General features: G+C 39.4%; 1 protein-coding gene across 3 annotated transcripts in view; it reads left to right on the forward strand.

Annotated features, from left to right (window-relative positions):
- Positions 1 to 19,844, forward strand: part of plxna2 (plexin A2) — a 494,314-nt gene that overhangs the window by 350,104 nt on the left and 124,366 nt on the right. For all 3 annotated transcript variants that reach the window (XR_011955408.1, XM_072563600.1, XM_072563601.1), the window contains exons 11-12: positions 4,319 to 4,415; positions 11,358 to 11,548. Coding sequence is in view for 2 of the 3 variants with exons in the window: in XM_072563600.1 (XP_072419701.1) it covers positions 4,319 to 4,415; positions 11,358 to 11,548 (288 nt within the window). In the remaining variant the exon portion in view is untranslated. The remainder of the gene's footprint in view (positions 1 to 4,318; positions 4,416 to 11,357; positions 11,549 to 19,844) is intronic.

Here is a 19,844-nt window from a genome sequence, read left to right on the forward strand (position 1 = left end):
TAATAACGAATCTGCTGTGTTGATTAAATGCTAATAGTGTAGTGCAGGTGTATTCAAGTTCAGGAGCCATTTGCTAAACATAACGCATTACAGAAGGAAAAGCTGCAGTATTAGATTTTAGTAAAAAGCATCTATGTAATCATTTTATTGAGTGGATGATACTATTGGAAACTTTTTCTGTGACGGGGAGGTGAATATTGGTTTGATTTGGATTAAAGCTCAAGAACGTTGCTCATTAGCTTTTCAGAAAGCTTTACATGTTTAATATAATTATTTCAATTTGTGGCTGGTGACAAAATTGGCTGCTAACTGGACAACTGGTTTTGCAGTTACAAGAGTACACTATGAAAGATGAATTAGTAAGTTCACAATTCCTTAATGTTTAAATCAGAATTTGTATAATGTCCATAAATTGAAAACAACCGATCAGCAAATAGTTGCATCATGTGCTATTTAAGCATTTATTCAGCAACTGCATCTGTCCTTATTTTAACAACTTCAGAAATATCACACAGTTTGCTCATCTTTGATTATTTTGTATAATCTCAGATGTGTGCAACTCATTACCTTCCTGAATCTTCTGTTTATTTTGCAGAAGCTAACCTTTTCTTTCTTGCTGTTACTCAGTTGCTGCTGTTTGATTTAGTCCATTTTCAGTTTGATGCTAAAATCAAATTGGGGAATGTCTTCTATCTGGATCAGGAGTATATCTACAATGGGCAATAGTTTGATCAAATGCAATTCATTGCCTTGATAAGATTGGCTTAATTCAGAACTGAATGCTAACAGTTGGAGAGTCCTGTGATTGACAGTGCCTGGCAATCAATCAAAACACAAATGTGTGATTGACAGTCTATTCAACCAAGCTTTAACATGTCAGTCATTGTTAAGAGTATTTTAAGTATCAGAGAAACAGTTCAGCTTTTTATTTCTATGTGAGATTAGACAGTGTCTCTTTTCTCATCATAGGTTTTGTTATTGTCAGACATTTTCTTCTCAGCAATGAGGTTTGTAGGTACGATTGCTATTTCTTGTGTTTGTGCTCTTCCAATCATAGATGACATACTTCTGACCGATCGGTCACCAGTAGCTCTGTTTATCTCTTACTTTACGATATCAAAATCTAAGCGGAGAAAACAATGTATTAGGCTAAAATTCAGATTTCAAACCTTGGTCGGAGAATTGAATGAGGTGCTTGAGACTTAGGGGAAGGCGATACAGCAGAGGATTTTAGAGAAGAATGGTTCAAAGTTGGGCTGAGGTAGTGAAGCTCTGCCAGCAGGATGAAGGGAGAGGGGAATGCAGAGAAAAACAGAATCAGAGGATCACAGTGAAGTAGGGAGAGGGAGACCAAAGTTAAATGCAAAGGTAGACTAAGGATATCCAGGGATTTGAAGATAACATTTTTATCCTTAAGTGTAATGCACTAAAGAGACAGGGAGGCAATATGTATCAGAAAGGCAGGCGTGAGTGAGGTGGCGTCTCTGTGGGATACTGTGGGCGCAATGCATTTTGGATGACTTGGGGTTTAATAAGGTGATCATAAGCTAGCAAGTATGACCTTGAACTCTAATCTGGAAATGTGGGTTAAAGGTTCTGCAGCTAAGAGGCTAAACGAAGGGCAAAGACAGTCAATATTGCAAAAGAAAAAGTGACTGACTTTCATGCTAAATAGAATATGAGTTCTTTTCCTTCTCGAACAGAATGCTAATTGTTTACTTGGTTTGGTCAGTCTGATTGTGTGGCTAATGAAAAGGGACAGAATATTTAACAGTGCAGCAAATACTGTTAAATGGGCAGAAATCCATTTCTGCCCCCTAACTTTCTTGTCACAACTGTGTCCAAATTTCCTTCCCTGAAGACTGCTTAACAGTTTGAAAACACAGATGTTTTTGGGTTGAGGGACATGATGGAGGGATCGCTATCATCAAAAGTTGACTGTATTTTTAAAAGATGTATTATACAAACCATTATATGCAGCCAAGAACACATGCATACAGCATATGGGTACCTTAAAATTGCCCTGAAGAAGGTAGTCACAAATGTACAAAGTAAAAGTGTGCTTGTGTGTGTTTGAGGTAGCAGATTGAAAGTGGTAGTCTGAGAGAGCTTCATAGTCTGTTAAGTAGTCTTTGACCTGTGTGTACTACAAGTCGCTGGTGGCCTGGACTGACAAAGCAGTATCCTTTAAAAGTCCAGGGCTACAAGGTCTAAAGCTTTACACTTGTACAAAGCAGGCTTTCAAAGAACAGAAGGCTACTTCATCAAGTATTACAATAGCAGAGAGGTGTGTAATTATATTGGAGCACTGACATGGCTGCTTCTGAAATAGAATCCTTATCTTGGATTTAACTAGATGTGCCCTATCAGTCTGTGTCGTTCAAAGGGTGGCAGGGACACTGAAGGCAATAATAAGAGAAACCAAAGTCTGTTATCAGCAACTGTCAGCTTTCAGGACTCTGCAGCTGAACTGAATTCCATATGAGTCTCACATACTCAATACAAACTGAGTGTGGGCTGGTTTAGGATCATTTTCATAGGGCTACCACCTTGATTTTTAAATAAGGTCCATGAGTTATTATGTGAGCATGTCATTCATGATTAAATTATTGGAGGACTTTCTCACAAATAAGAAAGAAGTGAATAACAGCACTCCTCTGCATTTCTGTTTTGCTGGATGAAGGAGGCTTTTTTTTAAAGATGAAGTCAGCAAGTTCCTCCAATAATTCCTTCAGTGTCTTGAGCCATACGCATTAGGAGGATTCCAGATTGGCTTGCGCAGAGTTAGTAAATATCTGGCACAGAGTCCGTAAAGATACAACTGTTGGAGGGTAGAATGGCTGTAATTCCTATTTGTGATCAACATTTAGTGACACAGTCACATTATTGTCTTATAATAATGTGTAATATATTAAGAATCACATTTCTAACTTCACAGTAATAATGTTGAAAATTGTCTACTTCCTGTGAAGAGGTTTGTGCTAGATTTCTGCTGAAACTCTGAAGTAGACATCATAACACAAAACAGCACATAGAACATTGATGTAACTGAAGGTGAAAACAACAATAACAACAAATAAACATCTGAAGTGATGACTATGAATTCCAAAGATGAGCTTTGAAGAATAATTAATCCCTGAGAGTCTAACACAAACTTGTTACCATGATTGACGACTTACCTGCTGAATTGCCAAGCTTGTATTACATATTGTGAGCAACGAGAGAAATGACCCTACTCCCTTCGCCACCTTAATGGGATTAAAGGTTGGACCAGAGATTCTTTCACCATGACTGTAAAAGAAACTGACTCTGATCAAATGATGAGTATTTATAGAGACAGGCAAGCCATTGCTTTTTAGTGTCGCAAGGTAGGGTTCAACTGCTTTACCGTCTAATGAATCCCAGCCTGGAAATGGTCAGAAGTCACTTCCAGAGAGCAGGCTAGTTTAAAGCCAAATTAGTATTAAAACAGAGATTGGATTTGTTTGAGACCATTATGTTGTTGGATAGATTTAATATTTTAACTGCAAGGCTGAGTATAAGTTCAGTTACAGTGATTAGATTACTTACAGTGTGGAGACAGGCCCTTCAGCCCAACAAGTCCACACCGACCTGCCGAAGCTCAACCCACCCATACATTTACCCCTTCACCTAACACTACGGGCAATTTAACATAGCCAATTCACCTAACCTGCGCATCTTTGGACTGTGGGAGGAAACTGGAGCACCTGGAGGAAACCCATGTAGACATGGGGAGAATGTGCAAACTCCACACAGTCAGTCGCCTGAGGCGGGAATTGAACCCGGGTCTCTGGCGCTGTGAGGCAGCAGTGCTAACCACTGCCACCGTGCTGCCCGCCGGGAAGTTTCTTTTTCCTAACATGGTAATTGCTTTTCTTGCAGAAGAAAGACTTTGACAGATTAATATGATTTACTAAAAACAAGAACCAACCAGTCTTTGTAATATCAATGATCTCTGCTATCTTCTACAACATCAAAAGTTAGTTATAACGCGGTAGATCTGTTCTTGTGCAACCCTGTGTTATAAGAAGAATGTGCAATAGAAGTCCATTTAAATTAATGGGATGAGAATCACATTATAATGAATACATGCTTTAAAAGTTTGCGATTTAGAAACAGTGACTCCAGTTCATAAATTGTTCACAAATTCACATTAACGAAATGCACATAATAACAGAACAAACTGTACTTTGTTTTAAAATGACAGCTAGAATGTTTGAAGTACCACATTTGATTTTAAAGTGTTATTAATCAAATATTAAACTTATGTGTATGTTTTTCTTAATTCTTATTTCAGTACCACTATGATACAATGGACATCAGTGACCTGCCCATTGAGTTTTCAGTGGTGTGGAATGGTAACTTCATCATTGACAATCCAGCAGACATCAAAGGTATAAGTACAGCCAATATGAGCATAGGTTCCTTCTAACTATCTTTCTGGGATCAAAGAGGCACTTTAACCTCGAGCTCACAGCTTTGTGAGCTACGGTGCCATCCGTGTCAATTTGACTCATTCTTCAAGAGAGGGCATCTAGATTTGGTGGGGAATATGAACTTACCAGTCAGAGGCAGTGGGGTTTGGTGATGGGTACTGGGCTGTGAAAACCTGGAGATCGAGCTTTCCCGACGCTTGTTCGAGATTTAATTCAAAATTATGTATAAGTATGACATCCCAGGTTTCCAACAGGGAAATAAGTGGTCTGTGGATTAAATTCAGACCCTCAACATTATACAATCACAACAAAACCCATCCTTCGTTAAAATTCATTCCATAATCAAAAAGCAGCTTTTTAAAGTTTTTCTAATATCGCTCACCATGTTGTGGCCTGAAGCAGGTTTATTTTGCGACAGAATGATTTGCGTTAAATGCTCTGTTCAGCTGACAAAGGCTTTTGTTTGCCACACCGCCTACAAAGTACTTACACAGTGAAGTACAGGGTCAGAACATCCTGCATTTTATGAGAATATCTGTTATCTAATTGGAATCGTGATTGTTAATTATATGCATCTTGCTTTCTTCAAATTAAATTTCCTGCCCATGCACCATGAACCACTGTGTGATCGACCAGGCAGACCGTTGATGCTTCCTAAAGATTCATAGAGTATTAGAATGTACAGCACGGAAACAGAATCACCTCCCCGCCCCCGGTCCAACCCGTCCATGCTGACCAGATATCCGAACCCAATCTAGTCCCACCTGCCAGCACCCGGCCCATATCCCTCCAAACCCTTCCTATTCATATACCCATCCAAATGCCTTTTAAATGTTGCAATCGTACCAGCCTCCTCCACTTCCTCTGGCAGCTCACCTTGACAATGTTTCAAAAACAACACATACAATTGATACCCCTGTCTTGCCGCCAAAATATTCCTTAAGTTTTTGGGGGTTTTTTGAGTAAATGTTTTCTGCTGTTTTGGGTAGTACCTTTCTGCTTATATGGGATAATTAAATCTGATTCTAGCATTATGCTCCATGTTTGGTCTTCATGCCATGACAATTTTCATGTTATGTCATCAGGTGTGAAACATGATAGTTCAGACTTCATACAGACTTTGTTGATGTAGAAAATGGCAACCTGTAAGTGCAAATACTCTGGGGACCTTTGGTGTGACCAAATGTTAACACAAATTAGTACAGCATCACTCTTTTGTTGTCTAAAGCAGTCTTCTGCACTTGAAACTATTAGCCATTGATTAGAATGTGTTGGCTTAGAACAATGTAGACTGATGCAGTATTTGAGTACAGAGGAACCTCAATATCCGAATATCAATTATCCGAATTTCGGATTATCTGAAGAAGATCTCAAGATCCCGATAGAAACATTACATCAAAGAGGTGTTTCAACACTGTTTGCGTCTTTCTTTTACAATGATTAAAAACGAACCCAGCTTACTGAAATGCTGCCGAGAACAGTCCTGGACATCAGTGGGAGCCCAGGCACTGTATCCAAATGACTGACCTCCCGCCCTCTGTCTTTCTCCCCACAATTTGCCTGGAGTTCTACACAGGGGTGTACTCTAATATCCCTTTCCCCAGATAATCTCTCCAACATTGTCCTGTACAGGGCAAAGGTAGAACTTGTCAAAAAGTTGCAGGTGTGCATGTGTGTGTGAGAGAGAGAGAGAGAGACGCACGTGCTATTTTGAGACATCCCTGCCCCCAAAGGCAGCAGCAGTCTTACTGTTGTTGTCAAGTCCGGCGTCTGGGGGGGGGGAGGGGTGCAGCGGCAGACAGTGAAGGGGGCCTCACGGGGGGTGCGGGGCTGGGGGCAGGTAGGGCTCACGCGAGGTGTGATGCTGCCTTGTCTCCTGTACAGGGAGCAGACTTAGCATGTGCTCGCTGTGTCAATCCCATTGAACTAATTGGGAGGGGGTGGTGCGAGAGGCTTCAGCAGTGCTGCAGGTCCCTTACACATAAGTGTGTGTCTGCTCAGAAACAAACCCCGAGACAGAGAGAGGGAGCAAGGCAGGCAGAACGAAGAAAGAGGAAACTTCAGAAAACCCGTGGCCCCAGAGGAGAGACACTGAATCAATTAACTGAATAACCAAATATCCGAATGAAATAGTGCCTGCCCATTTCATTTGGATAATCGAGGTTCCTCTGTATATAATGTCCTTGAATACAAAAATAGAATGGAGCTAAGTGACTTTTTGCTTGAGAAAATCCACCCTCTATTTGATGTTACACTTGTTCCTATCGTGAGGTGTGAGTAATAAAATTCTAATTGGAAAGAAGGCCAAGTGTGTGTAACTTGTTAAACTTACTGCTGGTAAGCATGTTTCAAATAAAATAAAGTTAAAAATCACACAACACCAGGTTATAGTCCAACAGGTTTTATTGGAAGCACACTAGCTTTCGGAGCGACGCTCCTTCATCAGGTGATAGTGGAGGGCTCGATCGTACCACTATCACCTGATGAAGGAGTGTCGCTCTGAAAGCTAGTGTGCTTCCAATTAAACCTGTTGGACTATAACCTAGTTTTGTGTGATTTTTAACTTTGTACACCCCAGTCCAACACCGGCATCTCCAAATCAAATAAAATAGGACTGGTTAAAAAAGTTTAGAAATTAGTGTTAGTACCATCATTGCAGATGTTTTACATTTCACTGAGTTATTAGGTTTCAATCTGTGTTGAAAGAGACTTGCTGTTCTTCAATGACTTTGTATAATGTACACCTCTCACTTCAGCATTTCATTAAACTGCTTTCTGTCTGAATTCTGTAAAATTTTGTCTGAAAGATCTGCTTAATCTTGCTGTATAAGAGCAGAGTATCCACATGTAAAAAAACAATATTTTTCTTCACAATGACAAAATTAACTTTGAAATGTCACAAAATTAATTAGTATGGTTTTGTTATGTTAATACAATTATTGAATAATTTCTGTATGTTCATACCTTCAACAGAGATAGTATTTCTTCCTCTTTTAGACAAAATAATGCAATGCCAAAATGATATATAAACAAATCCCCTAATGGAAGACTATCCATGTGCATATAGATGTTGTAAAGATGTTCCTTTTGACACAGTCCCCTTATGTTTCTCCAATGACAATTTTCATTGTATTAGTCGTATACCAGCAATATCTGTAAATATATATTGAGCGAAAGCATTCAAATACCCAATTAGCTAACGAGAAATGGGAAAATTCCATTTAATTATTCAAATGATATACACTATGATTTTCTGCTTTTGTGGAAAACATTGTTCCTGCTGAAGGTGAAATTTGATCTGTTGACCATGAAGGTGAAAAACTGAATGCCCTAATTTTCAAAATTACTACCCATGTGCTGCTGTTTGTGGATTAATCACCTGATGAAGGAGCAGTGCTCCAAAAGCTAGTGCCTCCAATTAAACCTGTTGGACTATAACCTGGTGTTATCTGATTTTTAACTTTGTACACCCCAGTCCAACACCGGTATCTCCAAATCATAATTAGTTCCTGCTATGTTATTTGATGATGTTGAAAGGAGTTTAAAAGTCTGCTATATCACAATGGTAAACATGAGCCAACAGCTGTCCTATTATTTTGTTGCCCAAAAGGAGTACTCGCACCTTTCACCCAAGTGTTGTTCTGTTGTGACAGACAAAAGATGGACTTGACTCAGACTTTAATTAAACAAATGTTTTGATTTAACCCTTTAGGTACTAATACTCAATATAAAGCATACATACATTGTAACATTTACTTGCTACTTCATTTAACTTAACTTCAACTTTAACGCACCATTTAACTTTGCTTTACTTTAATTTTGACTTAATTCACATTTAATGTCCATGCTAACTTTATAAGTTTGACTTGATTTAAATGCTGTTCCGATTCAGAGTGAAGTGGCCAACTTTGCTCTTGGTGTAGTTCTTACCTCATGGGTCTTTGTCTTCTCTGAAGGTGACTTCAAGGCATGTGCTTCTCAAATGTCGGCCTCGAAGGCTTATTCCTGCAAAATCCTTTGTTCCACTAAAATGGACTCTGTTTCCAGAAACGTTTCTGGCACTCAGCCAATTGAATTGACCAAACCCTGATCACAATGTTTGATCTAAGCGAATGGAGTTTACTGGTAAACCACTTTCAGATGTCTATACAGTTACATTACATACTCCATATGAGGCAATAGTGGTCCCAGTATGTCTAGCAGGCCACCATGACACGTCCCTCATTTGGTCAACTTAGGAATCTTGCAAGTCACAGTTTCCAGGACAGGTTACAACATGTCCTGGCTCAAGTTTTCATCTAGATCAGAGTTTAAATTAGTTTGACCAAAGTTCCCAGCATGCTTGATTGTAACTGTTGACCAGTCTCATAGCTATTTCTCCTGCTGGTCACTGACCACAATTTCCTCTAATTTTAGGCACAGATTTGCTTCCCAAAGTCTAAGAAATGTAAGTTTGACCATTCTCTGTACGAATCTATGTGGATGGTGAAGCCAGTTCTAACTTGACCATTCAAGCATTGTCTCACTTTCCTGCAAAATTACCAACTACTATGATCCTCTGAAAGGATGAAAATAACCCAATGCACTTTCTCTTTTGCCTGCTACTAAACACCTCCTTTAACCTCTTTTCCTTGAATGCATCTGCCTCTCCTTGAATGAAAAATGTGAGGAACTTATAGGTATTTAATTTAGCTGTCACCACACTTTATGACTGTTCCTTTTGATTGCCTTCCATAGACAAGGGCGAGTTTCTACTTGTATCATAATCAGTGGATGTAGGCTTGCCCGCTGAACTGGAAAGTTTGTTTTCAGACATTTTGTCACCATGCTAGATAACAACATCAGTGAGTCTCCAGATGAAGCGCTTTTAGTTTGTGTTTAGGTTTTCTTGGGCTGGTGATGTCATTTCCTGTTCTTTTTCTCAGGGGGTGGTAAGTGGGATCCAAGTCAATGTCTTTGTTAATAGAGATCCGGTTGGAATGCCATGCTTCTTGGAATTCTTGTGCATGTTTCTGTTTTGATTTGTCCTAGGATGGATGTGTTGTCCCAGTTGAAATGGTGTCCTTCCTCATCTGTATGTAAGGATACTAATGAGATTGGGTCATGTCTTTTTGTGGCTAGTTGATGTTCATGTATCCTGGTGGCTAGTTTTCTGCCTGTACAATGTAGTGTTCGTTACAGTTCTTGCAAGATATTTTGTAAATGACATTAGTTTTGCTTGTTGTCTGTATAGGATCTTTCAAGTTCATTATCTGCTGTTTTAGTGTGTTGTTGGGTTTGTGGGCTACCATGATGCCAAGAGATCTGAGTAGTCTGGCAGTCATTTCTGAGATGGCTTTGATATAGGGAAGAGTGGCTAGGGTTTCTGGATGTGTTTTGTCTCCTTGTTGGGGTTTGTTGCTGAGAAATCGGCGGACTGTGTTCATTGGGTACCAGTCATTCTTCTCAAAGGGCTCATTATGCTCCTGCTTTCTGATTTTTGTGGTCGTGTTCCAGTAGTCTAGCTCCTGTACTCTGAAATTGCTTCACTGCGCTCTTTTCCAAAGCCCACAGCCCATTGCCTTTATCTCTTAGAATCATCGAGATGTACAGCACAGAAAAAAAACCCTCCAGCCAAACTCGTCCGTGCTGACCAGATATCCTAAATTAAGCTAGTCCCATTTGCCTGCACTTGGCCCACATCCCTCTAAACCCTTCCTATTCATATACCCATCCAGATGCCTTTTAAATGTTGCAATTGTACCAGCCTCCACAATTTCCTCTGGTGGCTCATTCTGTATGCACACCACCCTTTGCATGAAAAAGTTGCCCCTTGGGTCCTTTTTAAATTTTTCCCTTGCTGCTCCTCAAAATCTATATTAGATTTGTGGTCACATTTTCTTCACGTTCTTTGGACCAGTATTTCATGTTCCTTCATGATGCCTGTCTGAAGCATCCAGATATTTGTAAGTATTAAAGCCAATGCATAAATGCAAATCATTGCTACCAAAGACTGTAGACCCTCGCTGCCTGTGCTGCCTTGAAGTTTATTAAGTCGCAGATTCCCGTTGCAGTATTTGTTTATTGAGGAGACATAAAAAGTAAATATAATTATTTAACAGATTGAATAAAAGCTTTTCTTAATTAATGAGAAAATGTGAAGGCTTAAAATGGATCTTAAAAATTATTAGTGCTTGTAAAGCTTCAGATGTAAAGCAGCAGATGGCATCTGTAGCAAGAGTAATGATCTTTGCAGTATTTTTGTAAAGCTTCTCCAATGTCATAACATCTTTCTCAGCGTGAAAGCAGTATACTCCATCTCCTCCCACCCACCCACCCCCCCCCCCCCCCCCCCCCCCCCCCCCCCCCGCCGCCTCAATTGAACAGTGTCACTACATCAGGAATTGACTGTTGATCCTTCACGTCACCTATCTAGCTTCTACATTGAAATCAAGTGAGCTCTTGTCCACATTTATTTATTGCAAATCTTACATTCAAGGCACAATAATGTGTGAAATGCCTGGGACCCAATGTAAATATGGGCACCTGGTAGCACTTGTTACAGTGCAGAAAGATTTCATAAAATGTTGGTGGTTGCAATGAATTGTAGATGTAGAAGTGTGAGGAAGGATATTGAATGTTTTAGTGACCAGAGTCCCTCTGAAATCTTAATGCACTCAGTCTAGAGTGAGACATAGCCATATCACACACCAAGCTGGACAAGAATGAGTTTATCTTTAACCGTGCTCATCAATTCAGTGGTAACAATATCAAATCGCTGTGTCCTATTTACTCTAACCTGAAATCTTTATTTATAATATTCTGATCAGTGCATTATAACTTATGATTGTTAAACAATGAGGTTTAAATTCACGTTTAACACTGTATATCACTTCTTTTTTGAATTTCTTCTGATTCCAGTTCACCTGTACAAGTGTGATGCACTGAGAGAGAGCTGTGGTCTTTGCCTGAAAGCGAACCAGAAGTTTGAGTGTGGCTGGTGTCGTGGTGAAGGGCGATGTACACTGAGGCAACATTGCCCCATTGCTGCTTCTCAATGGTTGGACCTGTCCAGCAAAAACATGAAGTGCACCAATCCTCGTATTACAAAAGTAAGAGAAATGTTATTATTTTCTAATACTCCATGATGCTTTGTGGCATCTGATGAATAATGTTTGTTTTCTGCTGCTCCATGCATGTCTGATAAATGACATGCTCAGAGAACTTCCCCTCAGTATCCGTGTATCCGTTCTTCACAAACTTTCATATGAAACATGGGATATAATGCTCATTTTTTTCCTAATTGCTTTCTTATTGAGTGTCATATAACTACTATGATTTAAATAAGACTTGAATAAACTGGAAACCCTAGTGTCACAATGAGTTTGTTGACTGTTGCCAGTTGGCTTGTAACCTGATAATGCAGTGGTTCAGCAAAAACATTATCTAACAATATTAGCCATTTGGTTTTCATGAACACTAACCTTGTCAGATAAACCAATCGTGAACTCTTGCATTTGTTGGTCCCATATAATCTGCTCCAGTGCACAAACTCTAATTAAACTCTGTTCAAAGTGGAGAATCTAATTAGTCCAAATTGATTGGCTCATTATATAAATGTAGCATTAAGAACCTTACACAAGGTGACTGAGTTATCATGTGCAGGCCAGCCTTTTTAACCGACCCGTCACAAAAACACTTTTCCTGAGTACAAATATAGCTTGCTTATTTGTTGACCCAAAATGTTAATATTAACAAACTATGTTATAGCTTCAGTTTTACAGCATGTACATGTGCCTTAGTAATGTGACCTCACTTATATTTGTAAGCTGGCTGTGTTTATCAGTTCCTAATGCTAATTCCTCAGAAATTAAACCTCTAAAATGAATATAAGCTAAGCACCTGACAAGATAATGAGCCAAAGTCCTTTTTGTTAGCCCTTGTAAAACTAAAATTTCAAGGATTTTGCAGCAATTATCTGGTGTTGTTCAATTTAGGAGATGTTCCAATCACCAGTCTTTCCCGACTTTCACGACCTTTTGAAAGTATTGGTGCCCTACACAATCTGTATCCTTAATATTGAAATCAGTTTGGAGAATCCTTGAACATATGTTGGGGAAGACCAGAACTAAGGGTCTAAGAATAAGGGGTAAAGCATTCAGGACAGAGATGAGGAAGAATGTCTTCACTCAAAGTTGTAAACCTATGGAATTCTCTACCACAGAAGGTTATTGGAGTCAGTTTATTAGATATATTCAAGAGGAAGCTGGACATGGCCCTGATGGCAAAAGGAATCAAAGGGTATGGAGAGAAAGTGGGAATGGGATACTGAAATTGCATGATCAGCCATGATCATGTTGAATGGTGGTGCAGGTTCGAAGGGCTGAATGGCCTACTCCTGCACCAATTTTCTATGTTTCTACATACAGCATTACCTTTCTTTCAACAACAATGACACTCTGAAGATTAGTTTTGTAACTGTCTGCCATCAAAGGCAGTTAGTAAATGTGTATAAAATAATTCTGCATGCATCTTTGCTATTGAGCTCACTGCCATTTGCTTTCATGTGTGTATGTGTTGTTTTACCATAAATTACATTCTATCAGTTATATGACCAATAAATTCTGAAGAGCAAGTCTCACTTGCAAACAGATTATGAGCAACTATTTGCCAATTATCAAGCAAGATTTTATTTGTCTTGGCAACAAAAGCAAACCATCATTGTGAACCATTGTTGAAATGATGTTGCTCGTATATAAAGAAGCTTCAGCGTATATCTTGCCGTAGTGCCATGTGACCAGGTAGAATAGAATAACTCTTAATTTGTTTGCTAGCCTTTATCCATGTCACACATTGTTTACTCTGTATCCCAAAGAAACATAAAGCAGACCTACAAAGGGTAAGATAAATACAGAGTGCATGACGGAGCGTGCACAGATTTCTGTCTCATTGTCATGTCACAAAGAATACTTTTTATATAATCCAGCAACCAATGCAGATGTCAGAGGTAGATAAAATGAGCAGATAAAGTAAAGGTATGATGGCATTTCATAATGCAATGAAGCAGCTCAACATTTTGATTAGTTTGTTTAACCTTGTCATGTGTAATTTCCTTAACTCTCAACTTTAAATTTAGTTTGAATAATGTCTTTTCATTGTAATAATCATAGAGTCACAGAAACAGACCTTTTGGCCCAACCCGCCCATGGTGACCAGGTTCCTGAACTAGTCCCATTTGCCAGCATTTGGCCCATATCCCTCTATACCTTTCCTATCCTTGTAGCCATCCAAATATCTCTTAAATGTTGTAAGCGTACCCATCTCCACCATTTCCTCCGGCAACTTGTTCCATATACACATCACCCTCCGTGTTGGGGAAAGTTGCCCTTCAGGTCCTTTTTAATCTTTCCGATCCCACCTTAAAACTGTGCCCTCTAGTTTTGGACTCCCCTACTCTGGAACAAGACCTTGGCGGTTCACCTTATCTATGCCCCTCATGGTTTTATAAACTTCTATAAGGTCACCCCTCATCCTCTTCCGCTCCAAGGAAAAAAAAAGTCCCAACCAATCTGGCCTCTCCTTACAACTCAAACTTTCCAGTTTTGGTAACATCCTTGGAAATCTTTTTTGCACTCTTTTCAGTTTAATAACACCTTTGCTATAGCAGGGCAACCAGAATTGTATGCAGTACTCCAAAAGTGGCTTGTTAGTGTCTTGTATAGCTCTAACATGACGTACCTACTCCTGCACACAGTGCTCTTATCGATGAAGATAAGCATGCCAAACACCTCTGACACCACCCTGTATAAATGGTTTGATTTGATCTGACTAATTGTTGTCACTGAAGAGTTTTGTTTTGCAAGCAGTACTGGCAGATCATAGCTATTAAGGACATACCGATCATAGGATGCTTAGACAGGGTGAGGCATACAAGGTTACGGCTGCACAGGAAGTGCACAAAAGCAAGATCAACATTATTTGAAGTTAGAGCGGTCCAGTCAGCACTCTAATAATAGCAGGGAAGAAGTTGTTCTTGAACCTGTTGGTGCATATGTTCAAGCTTCTGTATCTTCCAACTAATGGAAGAGGTCGGAAGAGAGTATTATCAGAGAAGGGATCTTTGATGATGTTGGCAGAATTTCTGCAGCAATGAGAAGTGTTAACTGAGTCCATGAATCGGAGATTGACGTCCGTGATAGTCTGGGCTGTGCACACAGCTTTTTGTAGTTTCTTATAGTCCTGGACAGATGAATCGCTAAACCAGGCCGTTACGCACCCATACAGTATGCTTTCTATTGGGCATCTGTAAAAGTTGGTGAAGGTCCTTATGGATATGCCAAATTTCCCAAGCTACCCAAGGAAGAAGAAGCATTGCTGGTAATTTTTGACCATCGCATCTACGCGGGAGGTCCAGGACAGATTGTTGCTCTGCAAAATGTTACGCTCACAACCTTCTCCACTTCAGCTCTATTGATGAGGATAGGGGCATGACCTCCTTCTTTCTTCCTGAAGTCAATGAGTGATGCCACTTTCAAAGAACTGCACCCGAGGTTGCTGTTCAACAACACTTCCCAGGGTCTAACCATTAACACTTTAAGTCCTGCGTTTATCTGAATTAAACTCCATCTGCCATTCCTTTACCCATTGCCCAGCTGATCAAGATCTCATTGTGCTCTTGGATAACTTTCTTCACTTTCCACTATACCACCAATGTTAGTGTCATCCGCACATTTACTAACCATTCCTTCCGTATTCTCATTCTGTTATTAAAAATAACTTTCTTCATAATTACACAGCCCAGTGATAGATGACACATATATTTGACTAAAGCTTCTCACTTCCCAAAATGTTGCTCAACTATTAAAATACCTGAATTTCCCCCTAGATTTGAAGATTAGAATATGTTCCCACACCAATTTGTGCCTCACCAATTATCATTATTTCATTCATTGAAAAGATTCAAATCTGTTCTGGCAATTGGCGATAATGGTTCATCTGTGCTTGTGGGGTAAGCACAGAACAGGGAAGAAAATGTCTGGTTGCATTCTGGTTGTTAGATCTGAGAACAATGTGATGGGGAATATTCAAATTTGTGATTATGTCCCACAGTCAGCAAACAAGACAAGCTCATATAATCTCTGTATCATAGTATTTGAGTTAAGGCTGTAAAGATCTCTTAGACCATCTTACTCTGGGATCACTTGACATGATACAAGAAGCATACTGCTCTATATCTTACTAGCTCAATGCTAATACAGATGCACTCAGTCTGAGGGATGTTATGTTTGTATATAATTGTCAGCTCTTACAAATGTCTCTTGGATACATCACCATGCTATCCACACCCAATTTATTGTATTAAAGGAGCTAATATAAACATGCCTGTATCAGGTAAAATACCCAGTTGTAGGCAAATTGCATCATTTATAACACTCGAATGCGTGTTTTATTGATGAAGATTAAATAGTATGGGATATGATATACATTTACTTACCATATTGTGCGCTCTGCCAAAAGGCAGGTCCCTGTCTCATTGTCACCCTGAGCATTAATATGATCATTTTTGTCAGTGATTATTTGCTATTACCTATCACTCTGGGGTAGGGTGGGAAAGTAGGTCATTAGTCTATCTCAGCTGGAATTGAAGCATTGCCAGCATTATTCTGAACTACACACAACCCAACTAAGCAGTTGAGCTAACTAGCACTTCCCTATTTACAATATACTAATACACTAAATGAACCATATTACATGGACTAAGACTGTTGTCTTGAATATGTTTGGTCTTTCCACCACAGAATTAATCAAGGCAGAGACGGGAAGGTGATAGGGACTCATTTGCCATGTTTCCTGCCTGCTAAAATTTTACCCAGCCACCAAACTGACCATAGAAGAGGGCATTAAATCCTGGCCCATGTTTCCATAGGAATTTTACTCACTCTCTCAGAACCAATTAAGAAGCATCACATTGGCTGATTGATTACCAGATAAATAAGGTAAAAACAATGACTGCAGATGCTGGAAACCAGATTCTAGATTAGAGTGGTGCTGGAAAAGCACAGCAGTTCAGGCAGCATCCGAGGAGCAGGAAAATCGAAGTTTCGGGCAAAAGCCCTTCATCTATTCCAGATGAAGGGCTTTTGCCCGAAACGTCGAATTTCCTGCTCCTTGGATGCTGCCTGAACTGCTGTGCTTTTTCAGCACCACTTGAATCTAGAATCTACCAGATAAATAAGCTAATTACAAAAATTGTACTCATGGCACTGAGAGTTCAGCAAAAGGATTTATTTGCTGCTCACAAAGTATAAGCTAAACATCTTAGAAACCCTTGTTGTGGTTATCTAACAACTATAATGAAGGACCAAATATAACTTTGGAGTTAGATAGGTGAGACATAGTGTTGAGTGAAAACACAGGATTAATTTCATGCATCTTCAAGTCAGCGGTAAAGCTGTGGTTAGCACCGTTGACAGTATTTATAAAAAATATTGTTCCTTTTCTTGTTGGCTGTAGTAGGAACTTGCTGTTCTGGGTGTAACATGGACACATCAGTAAGGCGAGTGTGGGATGGTGGTACAATTGTGGTGAAGTCACACTCCCCTTGACATCCTTCAAGGTCTGCCTTTCACCTTGATCACTGTAAGAGCTTATAATCTTATCTCTAATTTATTTATAAATCTAGCGTTTCATTTCCCCACTAGTTCTGCAATGAAGGCAAGCAAGTGAACAGAGTTGGAGGTGGAAGGAGCAAGGGTGGTTGGAGGGAATGTGGAGGAGGAGAGGTTATGGTGTATACATGCAAGCAGAGCTGGGAATACAGAAATGTTGTAACGCTCCTATTTATTTAAAGGCTGTGGTCTTGTGACGTTTTTGTGTCTATTGAGAACAGCCCTAAGTAAATCAGTGTTAAAACTTGGATAAGAGCACAAGACAAACAGCCCAAGTTTTTTGCACCAACAAGTTCCAGTGGGACCATCAGTGTGGACTCCCTCAGCCCAAAAAAGGCACAGTGAAAGTTCCAAATATGAAAAGTATCTTGCCCCAAGGTTTCTGGCTTTATTGTAGCCCCCAGTATTGGCAGATGTCTGAGTGTCTATTGACGTTATAACTGCAAAATCTAGTCCATGAGGAAATGCTCAGTTGACTGTATGCTGTTTACTAGGTGAAAGTGAGGACTGCAGATGCTGGCGATCACAGTCAAGATTAGAGTGGTGCTGGAAAAGCACAGCAGGTCAGGCAGCATCCGAGGAGCAGGAAAATCAACATTTCGGGCAAAAGCCCATCATCAGGAATGAGCTCATTCCTGATGAAAGGCTTTTGCCCGAAACGTCAATTTTCTGCTCCTCGGATGTTGCCTGACCTGCTGTGCTTTTCCAGCACCACTCTAATCTTGTATGCTATTTATAACAAGGGACTGAATTCCAACAAATTAAGCTAGGTGCCAATTTTGGGGAGTTACATGGGCACTTTCTCTCAATGAACCTATATCAGTTATTTCATGCAATTCACTGCAGCTCCTGTCATTCCAAAGACAAGTACATGGAGTTGGCCACAAATCAGCCGTGATCTCATTGAATGGCAGAACAGGCTCAGAGGGCTGAATGGCCTATTCCTGTTCCTATATATGCAGCACGTCCTTATGGTACCACTCTCATATTCCCAAGCAGCAGAATTACTCATCAATCCTGGCATTTCCATATATTGCTGCTGGCAGCATTATATTTAAAGCCCAACAGTGTGTTACATCAAGTTGCGAATAGCTCCTCACAGTATGCATAAGGGAAGGAAAACTTCTCAAGTTGTATAGATGGCATGCATGGTTATTTACTTTGCTTTCTTTTCCCATATTTGTTAAATGATGCACTTTAGTTTGAAAAATTTTACTATTTCTCCCACTTACCTTTTGACTTGAGAAGACAACTTTTCAACATCACTTTTTACATTAAACTTTAGAGTCAAGGTAAAGGGGACATAGTCATACCAGACCTTAGGGTTGCTCCCTCAAATATAACCAATCATGATTAAACCTGAGGCTTACCACACCTCAGGCAAGGGGAGGGATCGAGAAGGCGAATCCTGAATAATGAGTTGCCTGATCAAAAACAGTACAGATTTAGATTTAATACCAGAATGTAATTGGGATGTACAAAAAGAAATGGAAAGATAAAGGGATATTTCAGCTGTGAATGTAAGACATCGGTCTCGTTTACAAGTGGCATGTGAAGTTGAGCTGGGGGGGTCAATTAAATGCTAAGCTTCTCATTGAATCCTCTCATGTTGATCAAAATAGGAGGTGTAAAAAAGAAATGGACCCAATGTATAAAGCAGCATATTATTGATCTTTCCAGCAGTGCAGCAAGGTCACTTTGGTCATGGGCGACTGCAGGAATTACTATAGTCTGCTTTTGCAGACTATCATTTCTTTCAAATTTATTTGTTTCTTCTGTTACTCAGTATTAAGATAACATTTTTCTAAGCTGCAGAGTATTGCAAGCGATGTAATTAGCCAGTAGCCTGGCCCCCACTCTCTCTGTGTGGATTGGTTGTGCTGATGATTCCAGTTTATTTAGTTCCTTGAGCTTTATTTATTTTGAATGGAGCAGCTCATCATAAATGTGATAGAATGTCACAGTGAAATCAGTCTGGAGTTTCTAAACAATAGCTTTTAGAAAGATAAATGAAATCATTTTAGGTAATGTATGTGTTCTAGGTATTGCATTAAATCCTTCAAAATCGTCACCAATAAAAGAGTCTGACTAACAATTTCTCCAAGCTGTCTTCCTGTTGTATTTTTCACTGGTTTCCAAGCACAAAATATATTTAAAATTGTGCCTTTTATGTTATAATTATTATTCTGTATAGTATTTTTGTGTTTAATTAACTTCCTTATAAAATCTCCTTTGCAATAAAATTTCATATCCTAGATAAAGCCCTATTCTATAGGTTGAATCAATGGGGTTGCATTGAGGAGCAGGAAAATGATTTTAAAAAATTACTTTTTGCAAACTCAGATCATGAGGGTGAGCTCAGCAATTTTCAAGACAATAATTACACTATCTCATGGCAAGGCAATAATTACACTATCTTCAGGCTTGTTTTTTTTCTAAAATCTTCATTCAATGGATGAAACAATTCTTTAAAAAGTTATTTGTCCATCTATGCATTACTCTATGTATTATAGATTTGCGTAAATACCTTTAAACGAGGCAGGGTACTGAACTTTTTGAATTACCATGATTTGGCATTGTAATTCTGTCTTCAATCTTTCTAAACTAGTAAGACCAAATTCTTGAGCACTGGTCTGGGTCACAGACATGATCAACATAGCCAGTTTTGTGCACATTGTAAATTTGATCAAGGGTTAGGTTATGTTCAGGAGGTAGTTTGTGAGTAACAGTCATGCCGTTT

This window comes from Chiloscyllium punctatum, chromosome 45 (assembly GCF_047496795.1).
Source record: "Chiloscyllium punctatum isolate Juve2018m chromosome 45, sChiPun1.3, whole genome shotgun sequence".
Lineage (NCBI taxonomy): Eukaryota > Metazoa > Chordata > Chondrichthyes > Orectolobiformes > Hemiscylliidae > Chiloscyllium > Chiloscyllium punctatum.